Source organism: Nomascus leucogenys, chromosome 16 (genome assembly GCF_006542625.1).
Source record: "Nomascus leucogenys isolate Asia chromosome 16, Asia_NLE_v1, whole genome shotgun sequence".
Taxonomy (NCBI): Eukaryota; Metazoa; Chordata; class Mammalia; order Primates; family Hylobatidae; genus Nomascus; species Nomascus leucogenys.
Genome location: NC_044396.1, coordinates 64,229,568 through 64,252,475, shown reverse-complemented (window position 1 = coordinate 64,252,475; position 22,908 = coordinate 64,229,568). Strand labels below are relative to the sequence as shown.

At 36.3% G+C, this 22,908-nt stretch overlaps 1 protein-coding gene across 2 annotated transcripts in view; it reads left to right on the top strand.

Moving 5' to 3' along the window:
• CSMD3 (CUB and Sushi multiple domains 3) overlaps positions 1-22,908 on the top strand; it is a 1,213,340-nt gene that overhangs the window by 1,154,764 nt on the left and 35,668 nt on the right. For both annotated transcript variants that reach the window (XM_030795533.1, XM_003256134.3), the window contains 3 exons: positions 90-266; positions 15,946-16,125; positions 17,713-17,886. In XM_030795533.1, coding sequence (XP_030651393.1) covers positions 90-266; positions 15,946-16,125; positions 17,713-17,886 — 531 coding nt within the window. The remainder of the gene's footprint in view (positions 1-89; positions 267-15,945; positions 16,126-17,712; positions 17,887-22,908) is intronic.

Here is a 22,908-nt window from a genome sequence, read left to right as displayed (position 1 = left end):
ATTTGAAAGAATCATTTAGTCACTAACTTTTTTGGGAAGAATTTCTGACTGCATTTTTTATATATACTCTTAAACACTTTGTTTTATAGCTGTGCAATGTGGTAACCCAGGAACCACAGCCAATGGGAAAGTCTTCCGAATTGATGGCACAACATTTCCTAGTTCAGTCATTTATTCCTGCATGGAGGGATACATCCTTTCTGGACCTTCAGTTAGACAGTGCACAGCCAATGGAACATGGTCTGGAGCTGTACCTAACTGTACAAGTAAGTATATTCTCAATATTTAAAAATCAGTGGTTATATGAAAGTATTGATGAATATTTAAGTATTTTGTGTGTTTTGTAATTAATAAAACCATGTAAGGTTTTAACTGTTTGTACTGTCTTTCAAATTAAAGGATTATAGTAGTTACCATGGCTAGAGTGTATACTAATGACTTTAGGATAAGTTGGCTTATCAAGGTACTACATTAACTGGCAGTGGAAAGAGAGGTCAGAGGAAGTCAGCAGTAATAAATGTAATTTAACAGAATTTTAAGAACAATGATGATTTATAGCTGCAATTAAAATTAAAAAGAGAATCGATGCAATTTTATTTTGTCAATATAACATATTAATAACAAAATTGATTTTTAAAAGGCATACTGATTCTTTACGGGTTCTTGCACTGTTATAGGGAGTCTTGATAACTGATTTGCTTTCTTGGTATGTTAAAAATAGATGGCACTTTGGAGGTTCTGCATTATAATAAAATTACTCACTTGAAGAGATTTTTGAAAAATGTGTTTAAAAGTCTTAAAATTATACACATTAATGCTTATTTATAAAATAAATAGTATTTAACCAACAATAATACACAACCATTGGAAATTATGGTTGTTTATTTTTATTAAGAAGAATTGGAACTTTTGGAGGCTGAGACGTGTAGATCACTTGAGCCCAGGAGTTTGAGATCAGCCTGGGAAACATGGCAAAAACCCTGTCTCTACAAAAAATACAAAACTTAGTTAGGTGTGGTGGTGCATGCCTGGAGTCCCAGGTACTTAGGAGGCTGAGATGAGAGGATCACCTGAGCCCAGGTGGTCAAGGATGCAGTGAACTCTGAATGTAACACTGCACTACAGCTTGGGTGACAGAGTGAGACCCTGTCTCAAAAGAAAATTGTTTAGACTGTGTGTTCATGGATTCTAAGTATCATGAGAGGACGTTGCTGAAGCCTCTGTAGCAAAGGAGACTTGGGGATACTAGTGGGAGGGCCTTTTGTATTGCAATTTGGACAGAGTATATATAATTTTGCTGACCAAATAATTATCAGAAAATTAACTGAGAAGGCATGGCCTTGTAGTGTGTGGGTGAGATAATCCCCCTTTCTTCTGGGCTCCTTTTTGTTTGCATTTCCTGGATGAATGGGTCAAATGAATTTCTTGCCCTCAAAATAATGGCATACATGCATTCCTGGAGAAAATCAGTTGTAGTTGATATATTGCATGCAAAGTTTGTGTGCAATGTTACACAAGGGCTGTTGAGATACCCACATATATTGTGTCTCCTCAAAAGTGAAAACAAACTATGCTTGGGAAGCTGTTGAAATAAGTACTGAATAGAATATATTCACTAAACCTATAATAGCAAAATATTTTCCAGTTATTGATAGGAACCAACAACTTCAGTAATATTGATATGGAGGTCTTAATCAGGGGCATCAGGGTATTTAGGCTGTGGTAATCAACTTTCCCATGCCATTTATTTTTATCAGGTTTAAACACTGAACAAATTGGACTATTTAAAGGGAAAGCAGTAGGAACAATAGTTGTTTCCTTCAGTAGGTGTTACGTGATGGTTCTTAATTACTGTAGACCTTGTTTTAATCTAAGTTGGGCTGTATTAACTATTATAATTAGAAGGACAGGTCCAAGGGGCTCCATTTTACCAAGCTGATTGTAATTGCCAGATAATTAATTTTAATTTATTACTAATTGGTTCAAAATGTTCATATCAGGTGCTTTAGATCAATGGGCACTCTGACCATGAGGAATTTAGGCAAAGCAATAGTTTCAATGTTTAATGTGAGACATACATGTTTGCCTTCTGTTTATGTTTGGTAACTCCTCTAAAGTACAGGATATACCTTATACATTCAGTGGCATCTCCTCATATAACTGTAATTTGAGGCCCAGTATCTATGAAGACCACAAAGATTTTTCAAGTACTACATATCAGAATATGTTCATTTAAAACCCATATTGTGGAGATGTGAAATCCAATTCATGTTATTTTATCTTTCGGTTGAATAACTATTTTAGAAAATTCTGTATTTTCAATTGAGTCCAGTTGTGGATCTTTATTTCAATTTTTGTTTCTTCTCCCTGTATCCTAGTGTTTTGTTGTTGTTGTTGTTGTTTGGGGGTGGAGTTACAGGATACACTTCAGGAAGAAGGGCAGTCTTCTCTACTCTGTCCTTATTTATAAGTATCTTCCTCCAGAGAGTTCCAAATCATTATTTTAAATGTTGGGGGTCTCCCACAGGGCAGTTGTTACTTTATTGGGTTTAGGGACTCCAGGCTTAAGTCAGGTTTGAATTAAGCCCACAGCTGTGCTATGAGATGATATGGGTGTTCTTCCCTGAGAACCAGAATCTGTTTGATGACAGACACATAGACAGTAGCAACAACAACGAAGGTTGTTTTAGATACCTAAAGCCATCTGAGTTTAGGTATGGACTGAAGGACACCACATGGTGACTACTCCTTGTCAGATAGGCAAGCATTGGGTTAGCATTCTTATTGCACAGTGTGCCAGCCTTTCCCCCTGAGCACTCTATAGAATGGGAGTCAACACCTTCTTGAGACACATAACCAATAGTCATAGAGTAAGACATTCATCTGAGCCTAGCATCATTCATGGCTTGTACTAAATTTGAGACATATGATTAAATCTAAGACACACAGATAAGTCTAAGCTGAGAGGCACAGAACTCAGAATCACTTTGGGAAGGACCACAAGCCAATACTCCTGTCTCTGAATGTCAATTTTCAATGCTTCTGACTTAGATCTATCATTTAAATCTTGGTAGAGGCCAGAAAACTCAGAAAATGCAGCACAAATCAGCACATCTCGAAGTGTAAGTACACTAGCACAGCATCAAGCACTCTCTAGCCAGGTGGCAGCAGAGCCAGTTATCAAGTCACAAACAGCAACAAAAAAGTCCCTCAGGTAATAATAGTCATCCCTTGGGCCACCCTACTCGCTGCCAGTTGCTCTGTAGTTGCCTAAGGAAGAGCATGATCAACTGCCCCCTCTCCAAAATTGGTTCCATATTGGCTGATTATGCCACAAGGCTGAAGATGTGCCAAGAAGGTATGAAAGATTACCCACATGGTAAGACTCTGTTTGGTCAGAAATGGTTTGAGAAAAGGGATGGATGAATAGTGATATGGGTTGGCTGTGTCCTCACCCAAATCTCATCTTAGATTGTAGCTCCCATAATTCCCATGTGTTGTGGGAGGGACCCAGGGGGAGATAATTTAATCATGGGGCGGTTTTCCCCATACTGTTCTCATGGTAGTGCTAAGTCTCATAAGATCTGATGATTTTATAATGGGTGTCCCCTTTCATTTGGTTCTCATTCTCTCTTGACTGTCACCATGTAAGATATGCCTTTCTCCTTCTGCTATAATTGTGAGGCCTCCCCAGCCACTTGGAACTGTGAGTCCATTAAATCTCTTTTTCTTTATAAATTACCCAGTCTTGGGTATGTCTTTTTCAGCAGTGTGAAAGCGAACTAATACAGTAAAATGGTACTGGGAGTTGGGTGCTTCTGTAATGATACCCCAAAATGTGAAAGTGGCTTTGGAACTGAGTAATAGGCAGAGGTTGGAACAGTTTGGAGGGCTCAGGAGAAGATAGAAAAATGTGGGAAAGTTTAGAACTTCCTAGAGACTTGTTGAATGGCTTTGAGCAAAATGCTGATAATGATATGGACAATGAAATCCAGGCTGAGATAGTTTCAGATGGAGATGAGGAACTTGTTGGAAACTGGAGTAAAGGTGACTCTTGCTATGTTTTAGTAAGGAGACTGGCAGCATTTTGCCCCTGCCCTGGAGATTTGTGGAACTTTGAACTTGAGGGAGATGATTTACGATATCTGGTGGAAGAAATGTCTAAGCAGCAAAGCATTCAGGAGGTGACTCAGGTGCTGTTAAAAGCATTCAGTTTTAAAAGGGAAATAGAATATAAAAGTTCAGAAAATTTGCAGCCTGGCAATGCAATAGTAAAGAAAAACCCATTTTCTGAGAAGAAATACAAGCTGGCTGTAGAAATTTGCGAAAGTAATGAGGAGCCAAATGTTAATCACCAAAACAATAGGAAAAATGTTTCCAGGGCACAACAGAGAACTCTGTGAGAGCTCCACCCATCACAGGCCTGGAGGTCTAGGAGGAAAAAATGGTTTTGTGAGTCAGACCCAGGGCCTTCCTGCTGTGTGCAGTCTAGGAACTTGGTGCCCTGCATCCCAGCCATGGCTAAAGGGGCCAAGGTATGGCTCAGGCTGTGGCTTCAGAGTGTGCAAGCCCCAAGCCTTGGCAGCTTCCATATGATGTTGAGCCTGCAGGTGCACAGAAGTCAAGAATTGAGGTTTTGGAACATCTACTGCTGCAAGAGTGGGGTCCTCAAGGACTTGCATACTCTGAAGTCATGGCCTGAGCTGTACCTTGGTCCCTTTAGCCAGGGCTAGAATGGCTGGGATGCAGGGCACCAAATTCCTAGACTGCACACAGCAGGAAGATTTCAAATGATGTATGGACATGCCTGTACATCCAGGCAGAAGTTTGCTGCAGGAGTGGGGTCCTCAAGTACTTGCACACTCTGAAGTCATGGCCTGAGCTGTACCTTGGTCCCTTTAGCCAGGGCTAGAGTGGCTGGGATGCAGGGCACCAAATTCCTAGACTGCACACAGCAGGAAGGCCCTGAGTCTGACCCATGAAACTGTTTTTTCCTCCTAGACTTCCAGGCCTGTGATGGGAGGAGCTGTCACAGAGTTCTCTGTTATGCCCTGGGGACATTTTCCCCATTATCTTGGCGAAGAGAAACATGGGGTTGGAGCCCCTACACTGAGTCTCCACTGAGACACTGCCTAGTGGAGCTCTGAGAAGAGGGTCACTGTCCCTCATACCCCAGAAAGGGAGATACACCGACAACTTGTACCATGTACCTGGAAAAGCCACAGATACTCAATGCCAGCCTGTGAAAGCGGGTGAGAGGGAGGCTGTACCTGCAAAGCCACAGGGGTGGAGCTGCCCAGGATGATGGGAACCCATCTCTTGCGTCAGTGACCTGGATGTGAGACATGTAGTCACAGAAGATTATATTGGAGCTTTAAGGTTTGACTGCCCTGCTGGATTTTGGACTTGCGTGGGGCCTGTAGCCCCTTCATTTTGTCCAATTTCTCCCATTTGGAACAGCTGTTATCCAATGCCTGTACCCCCATTGTATCTAGGAAGTAACTAACTTCCTTCTGATTTTATAGGTTCATAGGTGGAAGTACTTGTCTTGTCTCAGATGAGGTTTGGGACTGTGGACTTTTGAGTTAATACTGAAATGAGTTAAGACTTTTGGGGACTATTGGGAAGGCATGATTGGTTTTGAAGTGTGAGGATTTGAGATTTGTGAGGGGCCAAGCTTGGAATAATATGGTTTGGCTGTATCCCCAACCAAATCTCATCTTTAATTGTAACTCCCATAATTTTGACATTTTGTGGGAGGGACCCAGTGAGAGATAATTGAATCATGGAGGCAGTTTCTCCCATACTTGTCTCATGTAGTGAATAGGTCTCACAAGATCTGATGATTTTATAAGAAGTTTCCACTTTTGCTTGGTTCTCATTCTTTCTTGCCTGCCACCATGTAAGATGTGCCTTCCACCTTCTGCCATGATTGTGAGGCCTCCCTAGCCACTTGGAACTGTGAGTCCATTAAACCTCTTTTTCTTTTTGAGATGGAGTTTTGCTCTTGTTGCCCAGGCTGGAGTGCAATGGTGCAATTTTGGCTCACTGCAACCTCTGCCTCCTCGGTTCAAGTGATTCTCCTGCCTCAGCTTCCTGAGTAGCTGGGATTACAGACACCCACCAACACGCCTGGCTAATTTTGCATTTTTAGTACAGACGGGGTTTTGCCATGTTGGTCAGGCTGGTCTCGAACTCCTGACATAAGGTGATCCATCTGCCTCAGCCTCCCAAAGTGCTGGGGTTACAGGAGAGAGCCACCATGCCCAGCCTAAACCTCTTTTTCTTTATAAATTATCCAGTCTCAGGTATGTCTTTATCAGCAGTGTGAAAATGTACTTATACATATAGTTTTGCTTTTTTTTTTATTGTGGTTAGTGGTGGGAACTTGGGAAAAGTTCTTGTGAGTGTGCCAGGGTTTGCATGGTTTGAACTTCCCTGCTGATGCCAAAGGAGGGAAGCAGCAGACTTTCTTGTCAGCTTGCCCAGATGTGGAGTAGAAGCAGAACAGGGAGGAAGAACTTGAAGCATCAAAAGGTTCTTTATGAAAATGCTCTTGTAGTCAAACATCTTACTTAGTCAATGTTACAAACACCAAAACACCACACAGCGTTGTTAAACAACTTTAATTAGTCAACTATTTCTTCAAGAGATTTAAATAGTAAGGCAAATCTTATTTATGTACGTCATTACTACTTCAAGTGTTGTAATTTTTTTGTGTAGATACATACTTGCATGAGGTATTATTTTTCTTCCACTGGAAGGACTTCTTTACATTTGTCTTGTGGTCCATTTCTACTTATGATAATGTTTTCAGCTTTTCTTTGTGTGCATATGTGTCTATTTCACATTTTAAGATACATATTTTTGCTGGATATGGAATTCTGTATGACAAGTGGCATTCCTGGCCCCATGTCAGCTCCAGATATTGTTACATCTCATCTTTTGGGGTAGTTTTTTCTCAAACCGTGGGCAGTTTCCTCAGGAGCTGATCAGAAATCTGCTGACTGTTTAAGGAGTTTCCTTCCTATATCTCTGGAGATATTACTCTGTCAATGTCCACTTTGGTACTATGTCCCATAGACTCTACCTGCATAGTTTTCTCTTGACTCTCAGATCCATCTTCTCAACTCAAGGAGTCTGCTGGGCTCTGCATAGGTTCCTCTTCCCTGTGCCATAGACTTGAAACTCTCTTAATGTAGTAAGATGAGGCAATTAGGGGATTCATCTAATTTGTTTCCTGTCACTCAAGAATCACTGTGCTTTGTTGTCTGATGTCCATTGTTTTGAAATATTTCTTTTTTTTTTTAATATACTCTTTCCTTTTTTTTTTTTCTTTTGGTTCTTTCAAATGGAAGATAAATTCTTCCTTGTTACTCCATGTTGAAGGAAAGCAGAATTCCTCTTACTTACTTAGAAAATATCTCATTTTCGCAATAGTGAACAACTTAACACTATCCCACCTTAGCCTTTAAAAGTGTTATCCACCTTTTAAGTATCAGGGCATGTGAAACATTTGGCACTACACCTCAAGACATTTTCTCCTCATATCCTTTTTAGTTAAAAGTAATCTCTCCATACTGTATAGCTTTTCTTTTTATCTTTTTTTGTATATTACCTATACCACTGAACTGTAAACTTTATAGAGCAGTAGTGACTGGGTCTATTTATCTCACTGGCCCTTTATGGTGGAGCATAGCACCTGATGAATAAGAGCGACTCAGTAAATTGTTGGTGACAGACTTAAATAGACAAATTGTATTTTAGTTATCAGTATACATGATTTACCATTCCAACTCAATTTTTTTTTTTTTTTGAGGCGGAGTCTCACTCTCACCCAGGCTGGAGTGCAGTGGTGCGATCTCGGCTCACTGCAAACTCTGCCTCCCGGGTTCACACCATTTTCCTGCCTCAGCCTCCCGAGTAGCTGGGACTACAGGCTCCTGCCACCACGCCCGTCCATGTTTTTGTATTTTTAGTAGAGACGGGATTTCACCGTGTTACCCAGGATGGTCTCGATCTCCTGACCTCGTGATCCACCTGCCTCGGCATCCGAAAGTGCTGGGATTACAGGCATGAGCCACAGTCCAACTCAATTTTAAACTACTCGCAGATAGGGCCTACAATTGTATGGCTAACATAGCACATAGGTTCTGGCATATAGTATGTTTTCAATAATAGTCATTGAAGAGAGTGAAATAATGAAAATAGTTCAGAGTAACAGAAACATGCTGAGGAACACTTTCTTTTTTTTTTTTTACAATGAATAACAATTTTGTTTATGGATAAATAACTCGATCTTTTATTTACAGCTGTCTTCCAATTTTAGTGAAGTAAAAATAAATAAACATTCCTATTTCTGTGATTGAAAATTACATTGACATTTTTATTGAATTGTCTTCATTTTTCCTCAGGAATGTTAAATAAGTTATAAGTCATTTGATTCAAGACAGATTGATTATGAATAACATAGGAAAAGTATAAGGAAAGTTTGTTTCTCTCTGTCAGTTCTTCAAAGAGAAATATTGTATTGCATAAAATAATTTAAGTGTTAGCTTTTCAACAATGAATCGCTATTAAACTAAAAGCTGATAATTTGTAAGTTTATTTACTTCATAAGCAAAAAGTTACTAACACCCCATTAACAATCCAAACCAAAAGCATAAAGAAAAACTCCCAAAAAGAAGCAAAGAGAGAGGTTTCAGTGGAAATTAAAACAGCCTAAACTTCTGTAATTAAAGAATCTAGCATAGTGATAGTGTTTATATGTGGTGATCAAATTAAATTAGAATCAGTGCTTCAGATTCCTTCTCATTAATTTGCAATGAAAATAAATTTAATTATATGATTGGTAGAATCATATTATTTTGGGAATTGTCCTAGACTCACATTGTCTAGATCAAGAAACTCAGGCATCACAGCATTTAAAGGGCTTCCTGACTACTGGCAGAGCTCAACACTAAACAATAATTTCATCTATATTTCACATATATAGATGAAATTTTCCATTCATGTTATTCTCTATACCCACTAGAAGGCTAATTTCAAGTGTAAATATGTTTTTAATAAATTTTGATTTGTTATAATTGCCTTTGTAGACACAATTTTTATGGTTACTATATGCCCGGACTATATAAATTTTATGGTTACTATAGGCCAGTTACTATATGAATTTGAAAAAAATTATTTGAGGTACCCCAGTTACTATATGAATTTGAATTAAATTAATGAGGTGTGCAAAAAATTTGAAGTAGCTGAGCTTTCCAAACCAACATCCTGATATCAATTTTTAGAAAACCCAGATGTCTTAGTCTATTTGTGCTGCTATAACAAAATTCCTGAGATGGGGTAAATACTAAAGAACAAACATTTATTTCTCAAAATTCTGGAGGCTGAGAAGTCCAAGATCAAGGTGCCAGCAGATCTTGTGTCTGGTGAGGGCTACTTGTTGCTTCTAAGTTGGCACCTTGTTTCTGTGTCCTCACATGACAAAAGGGGTGCATGTTATGCCCTGACTGGCAGAAAGTGAAAGAGCAAAAAGGAGCCTAGCTATTAATGTTTCCCTCCCACACTTTTAGAAGGCACTAACCTCATTCATGGGGAGAGGGCCCTCAAGACTTAGTAACTTCCTAAAGCCCCTACCTTTTAATACTATTGAATTGGGGGTTAAATTAGCACATGAATTTTGGAGAGACATTAAAACCATAGCACTAAAGAAACAAAGCCTTTATTCTTTTCATGCTAATTGTTACTATTTCTTCTCATAAATAATAATATCTGTTATTGAGTGTTTACCATTTGTTCAGATTTGTGCTGATTTACATAATTATCTCAATTATTACAACAAATCTATGAGATACATACTGTTATCCTTTTTATTTCACATTCAAATAAATGGTTTCTTGGAGAGGAAACGACTTTCTTTTCCATGGTAACACAGCTAGTAACTGTGGAATCTAAGATTTAAACCCAAGTCTATTTCACTCAAGAATCCATGTTCTTTAGTATCCTTTATTTCTTCGTCTGTACTTTTCTCCATTTAGTTTTCTTGCTTTATTCTCTGTCTTCACTACAATGGTCAAATGTATATGACATACTATAATAAGTAGAACATTGGTGATAAGGCATATGAAAATGTCTCATTAATTTATGACTTATTTCTCTAAAAAATTTTTAATTTGTTTTCTCTGCATTTACCAATTTGAATTTTGCAAAATTATATCATTTCTTAATGAAACGACCATTTGTAAAATTTGTTTTTGCTAAACAATACTTCCAGTTTAACATTACAGTTTCCTATTTATTTGTTATCAGTGATATTTTTGTCAGATATACAAAGCAAATATAATGTAAGTCAATAAATAAGTCTGCAGATCTCACAAGAGATGAGATATTTTAATGTGATGAGTCAAAGCAAGTGAACAAGAGTGCTCGTTGAATCTCATACATAATCATTGACAAAGAGGATCTAGTAGATTTATGACAATATCAGTTCAAAGAAAGAAAATCAGCAAGATTGATTATATGATAGATATTTCAATGTAGAGTGATTTGAGTATGAAAGAATGAATAGAGGCCCTTGAGAAAATTAATAATGCCCTTAAAATATAGTTAAACTATGTGGTGAAAACAAAATATAAAGACTTCAATTTTATTTGGATTTCTTTTTACTTTTTAATTATAAGATTTTGGTCACTTTAAGAGGTTTTTGTTTTTTACCTTGGCTAGTTATCCTTGGGCACTTAGTTCCTCCTGAGTAATGAAAAATCAGAGGAATAATCCAATTTTTAGCTTTTTAAAAATCTTTAACCTATATTAGAGCATTTTTTCTTTAAAAAAACCTTTAAAAATAAAGTAGAAAAATAATTGTGAGTATAGAATGGAATTGGATTTTTTATAGATTCAGTTAATAAAAAATCATTTAAACAAAACCTACTATCACTGGGCACTTTGCCAGGAACTGAGAAGACAGAGTTCAGTCGGTAAGGTATCTGCTCCCTAATATTTCACAGATCAGTGAAGTAACTTTGGCATTCCAAGCATTTTTGACCGTTGAGAATTTCCTTTGAGAATTTGACCTTTGAGAGTTTCCCACTGGAGTTATTTGCAACTATACTTTTTCATTTGCTCGATTGTCCAGCAGTAACACACACACACACACACACACACACACACACACACACACACACCCCTCTGTTTTTTAGAAATTCTAGTTGAATTACATGTGGAAATGTGTCAGCTGTGATTTGCCTTGTTCATTTCAATGATTTTAGAAACATCTTTGGAATAAATGTGATTTAATAATAATGGTAAGGTCTCCAATTCCCTATGCTTGGCCATAGTAGAGATGTTGGTAAAAGCATAAACTTTTACTCATCTAAATTCTACCTGCTGTTATTCAACCGGCTTCAGACTATACGTGAGTTGGAAAATTGCAAGTCTAATTAATTTGTCTCTAAAAGTATGCCTAATAAGCAAAATCTTTTCCCTTTTCCCAACACTCATTGTTTGTAATTCCAGACATGTCCTCATTAAGCCCACTACCACTGGTGGAAGGAGAAGTTTCCTCAGAATAACTAGTTGCCTCCTGGGTGGGTAAAATATTGTATCTTGAAATCAAGATCATGCATTCAAATGTTATGCACACTTTGACAGAGGAATTATAAATGTGAAGAAACATGCACTGAACTAAACCAAACTAGAAGAAAAAGATATTTGGCATAATACCAGATCGCTCAAATCAATTCCTTGATTTAAAATGTAGTGAAGTTATTTTCTGTGATGTTCAGACACAGAGAGAAGATATAATAAGTACATGTAAATACTCTTTCAAAAATACATTTTTTTTGTCAGTACAAAATGTTTTGGGATATTAATTACAAGGGGATCCTTAGCTTTCAATGTCTAACAGGCTGTACCACCTCTGTTACCTACAGCCCATCATATACAGAGTGCGTATGGCGTTTTGGGAAGAAAACACAAACAGTGCTGAGACAGGGTTTGCCAAGTAGAGTAAGAATTAGCTTTCTGGTCTGAAAAGACATGTGCTTATTCGTTTTCTTGGATGATATTTTTAGAAAACTGACTGGACTTCTGCTTCCAAAATGATCAATTCCCAACATCTGCATCTGGGAAGTCTTGTTCCTTTGGGCTAAGGATACCATCTTTAATCAGGTCCAGGTGATAAATGAATCTAAGGCTTCTTTTTCCAGATAGCCACTATAGAAATGCCCCCGACTGAATTTTTGTCACAAATCTGAAAATTCTCAAAGATGTTTTTCTAATAGAGGACAGGTCAGGAAGATGGGGTTAGTCTTACACAAGAGAGGGCTGGAAATATCCCAGCATAAAACTGAGTGAAGATAAAAAATAATCTCAATCTCCTCAAGGAGTGAGAGCTATTCCTCAGCATAGTGGTTCTCAACTAGAGAGGATGTTGCTTCCCAGGGGACATTTGGAAATGTTTGAAGGTACTTTTTTATTGTCACAGTGCAGGGGCAGGGGGTGCTTTTGGATCTAGCAGGTAGATGCCAGAGATATATTGCAGAACATTCTACAATGCGCAGAGCAGCCCCTCACAAGCAAGAATTATTTGACTGAAAATGTCAATAGGGTCAAGCTTAAGGTAGAGAAACCCTACCTTTTGAGATCTAAAGAAGAAACCAACTTTTGAATATGGAGATTATGTAAAATCAGAAGCATTATGAGAGGAATGGTTTAGCCAGCTTTCTGGAACTTCATTGTGCTACAGTAGAACTCTGTTCTGGGCTTGAAGCTAGAAGTGTGGCAGAGCACATACATATGTAATGATGCTCAAGCAAGCATTTTCATTGCTGCATTGTCTGTAACAGAAAAGCAATGGAATAACTCAAACATCAGTCCATAGGGCTTTGGTTGCATAAATTATATCGCATGGGATTAATATGCCATTAAAAATGTTATGCATGTCTATGTGTATTAATAGTTACATGGAAAAATATCCATTAGATATTGAATAAAAAGTGAATTCTGTGAAAAAAGTGATGTGATTTTATTTTATTTTAAAATGCACATTTATAACACTTGTATAAGAAGTTAAAAGAGAAAGTAGTTTTAAAGTGGCATAGGTTGACTAGAATTACCACAATTATGTTTAATTTGTAGCACAGAGGTTATTTACTTAGATTTATCATAAATGATGCCAGATGGGCATCAATTACATATTGAGAAACCTCCCACAAAACAAATTCAGACCTTTCAAATAATTTAGTGTTTTTGAGAATTTGAGCTGACAACTTAATGATTCCTTTACGTACTCATTTATTTATTTATCCTTCAAATATTTAATCTCTTATGATGAATCATACACTAGATGAGGCTCTTAAGAAAACAGCATACAAGAGTCAAAATATCTGGCTTTATGGAGTTTATTGGTGTGTGTGTGTGAGAGAGATGTGTATTTAAGAAGGTCGATGATCTTCTTATTGTGCAATGGTATTTCTGAATTTGTTGTCATGCAATGACATGTTGTTATGCAATAATATTGCTGAATTTTAGGGTGAGGCACTAAAGAGCTACTATTCTAAGGTTTTTTCCTCAAAAAACCAAAAGCCTTTTTTTTTTTTTTGGTTGTTGCTGAAAACAAGCTGGTAGTGAATGAATTAACTTGCAGAGCAGGTGCTGTTTACAAAGACTGTTGCTCTTGGAAACTGCCTCTTTGACTAGCCTTTGCTTCATTAGGAAGTCACCAAACCCTTCTAAAGGTTTTGTTGTCACGCATTTCATTCATGGTGCTGCCATGATGTGCAGAACTCTTTCTTCGTGCATCTGTAAAATAAATGCTCTGTCCTCTCTTTTGGTGGCCTCATCTCAGCTCATGTGCCCTATGACCAGGCTGGCTATTTCTCCTTGCCAAGATTCTAATGCAGTCTGGAAAGCACTGCCCAGAAAATAACAGCACTTTATAGGTGTTCTCTTTAATTTCCTCTTTCTAATTAAAAATCTTGGTTATAAATGTAAAATAAAATAAAATAATAAATTGAAGGCTTATACTCATTTTTACATTCTTGTAAATTTTTAAACTATAAAAAGAGATGACATATTCTTGGTACATGAGTAGGATTATTTGATTTTCTATCCAACTCAGTTGTATCATTAAAAAAAATCTTTTTACTCCCCAATAATCATAGGAAGGAAAGCAGTCCTGAATATAAAACTCTATTATTATTGAGAAAGAAACACTCAAATAGTTTAAATTCATTGAACTGTTTCAAGGGCTCCAAAAGTTATGAGGTTGAATGCTCTGAATGATGTTCTTTAATTTAAATGCCATTATTCATAATCCTAAAACTTCTTAGAATCGACAGAATAGAATATGAAAGAAATCTTGACATTAATCATTCTTAATGATAACATAATAAATACAACGTAACTAAGGTGTTATTAAGGTCTTCCATGCCTTAATTCATTCTTAATCTTTAATCCTGAATCTCCAAAATATTGGGAAAAGTGAATTTAAAAAAGAGAGAAAGAGGAGTAGACAGAGAGAGAGAGAGAAAAAATAACCCAGATTTACCTGGAGAAATTACCCTTTTATGAACCAAAAGATTTAGCAGACTAAAAGGCATGTAAGTATACTACATGTTTTTTATCTCCAGAAAATAAAGTGTAACTTGTACTTTTCGTTTTCTTAGCTGCCAGAAAGTTTTTTAGCCAATTCGCTGCCCAAATTATGCCTAAATCCTGTGCCTCAAAACAGGTATCACTTGTGTGACATATATAATCTTTGTAGTGTTTGAATCTTATGTTTGTATTTAAACAAAATACATTTTTAATAAAATTGTTATTTGTGTTTCTAAGCTATCTCAAGTCTTTCTGAAACATTTTGGCTGGCATTATAAAGAAACGATAATATTATATATGCACTCACACTCATGGGCATGAGATCAGTGCAACTCATGGAACCTCATGCTCAGAAGAGTCTTGTGCTTAGAATTTAATGCTCTGTGATAGCCATCTCAAAATTCTTAATAATTTTATATTCAAATTAACATTTTGTAATTGAAGTCCACTGGAACAGTGGAGCATATGCTGAGGGCTTGGAGCTTCTGCTCATGTGCAGTCTGCCTTGTTGCCTTCTTTCTTGTGTCCTTGGGATAGGTCTAGACCTTTTGCTCCTGACAATCTGTTGCCCCTGGCCCTGCATGGCCTCCCGATTTTCATCCCTGCTCTGAAAAACGTGACACCCTCCACCCAGCTCATCCATTGTGTCATCAATAAAGAGAGGTTCACATTGCACTGTTGTCCTAACTCCTTTTAGGGGTTGGATGCAAACGTGGGAATGGTCAGAGTTGGATATATTAATGGAGTCTTGGGGCAGAACAGAGCAGTGACAGTCCCTATTTTGGGCTGGAAACACCATCACGTATTGGTCAAGGACTTGGATGGGATGGCCCCTCATGCATCTGCATTTCTTATAACAAGCACATTCCAGAGTGAAGATTGCAATTTCTTGGGGGTTGTCTTTCTGAGTGACACTGCGGAAAATATGCTCTCCGTTCAGCATGCCTGATAAATTAGATATTTCAGTAGCCATATATAGGAATATGGATTTCAAATATTATGTTAGAAATCTGAGTCTGCAGATTGTTTTCTCTGTGGTCTTATAGTGAAGGTTGGAAGAGGTTACTGCATCGAATTCACTACAACATAATGGCATATTAACCTAGCCTTTTCAGGGGCTAAATGACAGTTTCTGAACCATATGTGTAGCATCTGTAATAAGCATACCTGATCATAATCAGGAATTGCCAGCATGTGGTTTAAATATGCTTATGTTTTATGATTAAAAATGGACACGATAACTAATTTTCCTGCTTATATATTAAGTATGCCATATGCTTACTACTCCTCTCCATTAAATACATGCCGCATTAACCATCTGCTCTTCTAATCCAATACTGACAGTAATCAGTTGTGGAGACCCAGGTATACCAGCCAATGGACTGAGATATGGAGATGATTATGTGGTTGGACAAAATGTTTCTTACATGTGCCAGCCAGGCTACATGATGGAATTGAATGGCTCCAGAATCAGGACTTGTACAATTAATGGTACATGGAGTGGAGTAATGGCAACTTGTAGAGGTATGATAATGATTTCTTCAACATTTAAAAATGGTAACCAGTACATATTTTCTCATTTTTATATACAAATTTGAAGTATATTTAAATAAAATTTTTTAGTTCAAGGTTGCATTTATTTTTCTAGTACTAAAAATGGCTGTTTCTTAAAAATTTTATTTTAATATATAGAATTAAAAATAATATTTTGACAAAAACATTATATCTTATTGTGAGTAATGACAAGCTTTAATGTAACAAAAAGAAGTAAAATATTATGTCCATATTCACCATTGTTATTTATATTAATTGATGAATATTTTCAAAAGAATATAACCTTGATGAATTATAACTGTAATTTGCTGATCCACTTGGGTCAAGTCATTCAAGGATGGGGAAAAATACTTTCTATAATTTGGGAATGGCCAGTGTGAATTATAGAACTGTAATTTTTCTTAAATAATGGGAAAACTTGTTTTTCATACAATACAATCTAGAATTAACCTGTTAGTCAATACAGACATAAATTTGCTACTTTATGTTTGTTTTTCCACTGGAAATATTTTTATAAATTTTTTGGCCAATTTTTATGATTACTTGTAGAATACTGTACATGCAATGTCAGACAAATTGTTTTATAATAATTAGATTTTTAATAATTAAGATTTTTCATTTAGGTTTCTATTTAAATGTGATTTAATGGTTTAATATCTTACTTATAATCTAACAAAATTAATAATTTCAATGTGTTTGTCTTTCCTTCTTGATTATTAAGCTTCTGTATCAGATCACTATAAATATACAGTTAGTAAATGAAAATATATGAGCAGACATTTTATATTTTAGATGTTATTCTATACACTAATTAATTCATACTGACATGAATTAGATATTACTCAACTGTAAAAAGTTATTCATATATGTTTTTAGTTCTCGTAATACAGTCATTCCTCATGTTTAGATTTTGAAGTTGATACCCTTCCTTATCCTTTCATCTCTATCTTATCCAACCTGTCTTTGCTTAAAGGTAACTTAAAACAATTTAAACAAAACACATTTTTTTAAAAAATTAAAATTGCATTTATAAACCCTATAATAATAAGTTTTAACATATTAATCTAAGTGGTTAAGGGAACTAACTTGGATAATATAATCAGACATATGACCTCTGTTTTCAAAAATGTCACAGAACTACTTTCAAATTCCATGGTTAAGATGCTGATACTATATATAGCCAAACAACCCAAATCTTGTCTGTCTAAAGGTCATTGGAAAATAATTTTATATAAAACCAATAATTTATCACTTACAGTATACTAGATTGAAGTTCACCCTCTGTTTGCCTTCTCTGAGATGTCAGGCAGCTTGCTATTTTGTAAGAGAATCTCTGACAACCAGTAGCCATTATGTTGCCAAGAAAAAGTTGCATCCTGCAGGGATTAATTCCAGGAATGTCTCAGAAATACTACCAGGAGAATAAAATATGTCACAACGTATTGTCCTCGAAAAGGTTAAATTAGCACATGTGCTTCTTCTAATGATATTTATTTATATCTTTAACGCTCAGGATATTTCAACAGCTGTGTCTAATCACTTTTAATGTAATTGCAGCTGTTACCTGCCCAACTCCTCCCCAGATCTCTAATGGAAGGCTGGAAGGAACAAATTTCGACTGGGGCTTTAGTATTAGCTACATCTGTTCTCCAGGCTATGAGCTATCCTTCCCTGCTGTTTTGACCTGTGTAGGGAATGGTACCTGGAGTGGTGAAGTACCACAGTGCTTACGTAAGTATGATTTCAACTAACTTATAATTTTCAAATTTTTCTAGAGCAAATATGAGATTGTTAAGCTTCCTTCAATGCCTAATTAGGGTTCAAAGAAAAATCAGTGTTTACCAACGTAGCTACTTTTCATGTAATTAAGTCATTATGTTTCTCCTTCCCCGATTCAAAATTTTACACTAAACGGCTTAGTTTATAAACTTTTCTTATTTTTCAAAATTATTTCTCAAATTAGAGACAGGCTTAAATTTATTCTACTGCTAGAAAATTATTTTTATGTCCTTTTTGTCTTAGCCGAATACTCTGAAATTTGTTCCCAAATCTTTTTCGGCAATAAATCCATGTCACTTCTACATGTTTATTCAAATAAAGTTCTTATGATGGCATTTGTCATGATAATGATTGGGATTATACATCTAAAATTACCAGGGTAAGCATAGAGATAAAAGGGTTTTTTGTTTGTTTGTTTTGCCTTTTTTTTTTTTTTTTTTTTTTTTTACAGAGGTTGCTGTATACTATATACCTAGCAAGTGTTACTTCAAGATTAATTTGGAAGAACACAAAACAAAACAAACTCCTCTTGAAGTTTTACTAAAATGATTGTAGAACATTATCTGGACAGTATAATCATTCAGAGAGTTGTCTAGCATTATCCTGTTCCTAGTTCTTTTTCCTTTCCCAGCACGGGATAGAGGAGGACTCTACCTGTCTCGTGGCCTTGACATTATGCAGAGCTAACTGTCTAAGTTGCTTAGGACCCTCCAGGGTTTCCTCACCTCATTCAAAGTGGAAACTAAATCCCCTACATGCTCATAGGACTTTTTTCTTGTATTCCTCTGATTTCATCATATCTTACTACTCACCCCTTCATCCACTCTGCTCCAGAAACACAGGCCTTCTTACTTTTCTTTGAGCACTCAGCTGTGCTTTTACAAGAGGGCTTTTATGTTCACTATTCACTTTACCTGGAAATTTCCTTTTATTCCTTCGGCTTTTTACAAAAAATTTCTCTTTTCAGTATTGCCTTCTCTGGTCACCTTATTTGAATTTCATCACTGACATATACCACATCCCTTCCAGGCTTTATTTATTCTCCTTAACACTCCCCTTTCACTTCTTATTTTTTCCTAAGACATACTATACATTTTACTTATCTTGTTTATTTGAACTATGTCCTCTACTCAAATTTATGCTCCTTGAAAGCAGAGAATTTTTTTTTGTTTTATTCGCTGCTCTGTCCCTGGCATATAGCATAGTCCTTGGCAGATATAAAAACTATATTGCTATAGTAATTAAAACAGCATGGTATTGATGTAGGTATAGAAAGTAAAACATTCTTATACAGTAGAGAACACAGAACCATTTATACATATGTGATATATTATAGAACAAGTCAGTAGGGAAAGAATGGACATTTTAATTAATTCTGCAAGGCAATTAGTTCACACACATACACACAACCACAACAAATAAATCAATGCCACATTTATCAGAGATTTAAATATAAAAGTTTTAAACATTTAGAATCTATCTAAATGACCTCAGGTTTAGAAGAAATTTCTTAAGCAAGATGCAAATGGTATAACCCACAAATGAAAAAGTGAAAAAATATCAGCTATATTAAAATATAAAAATTTCTCATTATCAGAGACCAATCACAGACTTGTCAATGTAATCAATATGTGTGAAAACAATGACAATATTTAGAATATATATATATTTTTTTCTAAAATATAAAAGGCAATACAACAAAAATGGTCAAAATACCTGGACAGCTATTTCCTCTCAGGAGATTGAAAAAAATATTACACAATATCAAGTATTAGTGAGGATATGGAGTAACATAAACTTCTGTAGACTCATGATGAGTGGGTAAATTGATACAGCCATTTGCAAAACTAATTGCTATTATTTAGTAAACTTAAAGACTTGCAGAGCCTATTGCCAAGAAATTTTATTTTTAAGTATATGCCCTGCTGGAATTTTCATATATGTGCATGAGGAGACATGTTCAAGAATATTGTTATCAGCATTCTTTTTAGCAGTAAAATAAAAATAATAGTGCCTATATTTACATACACACACACATATATGCCATATGCACACACACACACACGCACATACGTGAATGTAAATTACCATAAATGTATAGAAATGAGAAACCCAGAATTTAGGATGACACAAAGTATGCTACCCTGGGCCTAAGAAAAGGGGTGCCTTCTGGGTGGTGCCTACAAAGATTTGCAACAGTATTGGCAATTATCAATCGTTAAAGTTCAGTGTTAGGTTCATGGATAGTCATTTTACAATTTAATGCAAGTTATGTATTTTATAGACATATTTTAAAAATGAAACAGATATATGTTAGTATAAAATAAATATATATTTTATAGACATAGAATTATGATGACTAACTGAAGACAAACTATTAGGTGCACTTTGGCATTATTTACTTGAAAAGCTTCTTATTAAGTGATGGCAAATACTGGGCATGCATACGGCCATTTTGCTTGCTCATCAGGTCACTAATAATACATTTGCTTCAGAGAGATATTAACAAGTTAGACTGAGCATGAGAGATAAAACTAACTTATTATCACGGTAGTGGTCTAGACTGCAGTTCATATAACATCCAAAGGAACTCCTTCTAGGTACCGTAATATGATTTTTAAAAAATAACTTTATAAACTTAAGGGGTACAAGTGCAGCTTTGTTCCATAGATATATTGAGTAATGGAGAAGTCCAGGCTTTTAGGGTAACTATCACCCAAATAGTATATACTGTTCCCATTAAGTAATTTCTCATCCCTCACCACTCCTCCCACCCTTCTACCTGAGTCTCTAGTTTTGGAGGAAGTCTGTTCCAGTGCCTCAATCTTTTTGTCACATAATTGGCCCTGAAAATTCTGACTCATGGAGGAGGTCATCTTAGCAAACATCACTATGTTCTGAATAGTACTAGATACTCCAGGTCTTCTCCAGGACAGATAGGGTCAAGTAGGTTTTACAAAGATGAGTATATGGCAGGTTTGCTTGTTTGTTTGATATAACTGAAAAAAAATTACCATCAAGAAGTTATCTCGATATGGTATTTTGTTTTTGGTTCTGTTGAAATACAAATAATAATAAAATATGTATTTACATTTCAAATGTAATAAGGCTATCTTTGTCTCAGTTGCTTTACGTATATCATTTCTACTACACATAACAGTGCTCCTGGGTATGTAGGATTAGTCATGACATTTTAATAGACAATGGCACTTAAACTCAGAAGGGAAAATCAAGTTGCAAGGGCACAGTGTTACTCTGCCATCATTTAGGGAAGCAGCTACATTGTCATAAGGCCTAAGGTCATACGGCTAGAAAATGGCAGAGTATGAATTGAAGTTCAGAGAAGGTAGACTTAAGAAATGATGGCCTTATCCATTGGGTATGCAAATCCATTAATGTTAGGGACTTTATAAAGAGGAATGTTTTTTTCTCTTTAATTTTGCTTGAAGTATGTTTTCTCATCTTAAAGTTCATGTCTTTATGAACTAAAGCCATTTGAAAAGAAATTCTGTGTCTGAAGTCTCTAAACCTGATATCAATAAGTTGTTTGGTTCATACATGAAAATTCACGGATATAAATAGATGGAATGACACACAGAGAGGGTACTGGGGGATTGAGGAGTTTAGGTGATTAAATCTCCCTCCTTTATTTGAATATGCATAAGAGAAACACTTCAGAAGTAGGTTAGGCAATAAGTTAGTTATCGAAACAATTGCTTCAGCTGAAGTGCCCATTGATGATGTTCACTAGGAAGCATCTATTAATTCAAAATGTGCTGAATATACAAAGATTAATAAGACAGTGTCCCTGGCTTTTGGGTTTGATGTTATGCAGCATTGCCAGAAGGACTTGAAAGTCAACTAGCCCAAAGTTTTACAATATCCAAGAGATAGTGAAAATTTAAACACAGTAAACCAATGTTTTTTGTGCTATTATTATACTTGTGTTACTTTACTCTGGTTTCCAATGTCATTTTAATATTTATTTATTATTATACTTTAAGTTGTGGGATACAGGTGAAGAACGTGCAGTTTTGTTACATAGGTATACACGTGGCATGGTGGTTTGCTGCACCCATCGATCTGTCACCTACATTAGGTATTTTTCCTAATGCTATGCCTCCCCTAGACCCTCACCCGGTGACAGGCCCCAGTGTGTGATGTTCCCCTCCCTGTGTCCATGTGTTCTCATTGTTCTACTCCCACTTATGAGTGAGAATATGCGGTGTTTGGTTTTCTGTTCTTGTGTTAGTTTGCTGGGAGTGATGGTTTCCAACTTCATCCATGTCCCTGCAAAGGACAATAACTCATCCTTTTTTATGGCTGCATAGTATTCCATGGTGTATATGTGCCACATTTTCTTAATCCAGTCTATCATTGATAGACATTTGGGTTGGTTCCAAGTCTTTGCTGTTGTGAATAGTGCCATAATAAACATCCGTGTGCCTATGTCTTTATAGTAGAATGATTTATAATCCTTTGGGTATATACCCAGTAATGGGACTGCTGGGTCAAATGATATTTCTTTTTTTCTTTTTTTTTTTTTTTTTGAGACAGATTCTCGCTCTGTAGCCCAGGCTGGAGTGCAGTGGCACGATCTCGGCTCATTGCAAGCTCTGCCTCCCAGGTTCATGCCATTCTCCTGCCTCAGCCTTCCGAGTAGCTGGGACTACAGGCGCCCACCACCACGCCCAGCTAATTTTTTGTATTTTTAGTAGAGACAGGGTTTTACAATGTCAGCCAGGATGGTCTCGATCTCCTGACGTTGAGATCCACTCACCTCGTCCTCCCAAAGTGCTGAGATTACAGGCGTGAGCCACTGCACCAGGCCATCAAATGGTATCTCTAGTTCTAGATGCTTGAGGAATCGCCACACTGTCTTCCACAGTGGTTGAACTAATTTACACTCCCACCAACAGTGTAAAAGCATTCCTATTTCTCCACATCCTCTCCAGCATCTATTGTTTCCTGACT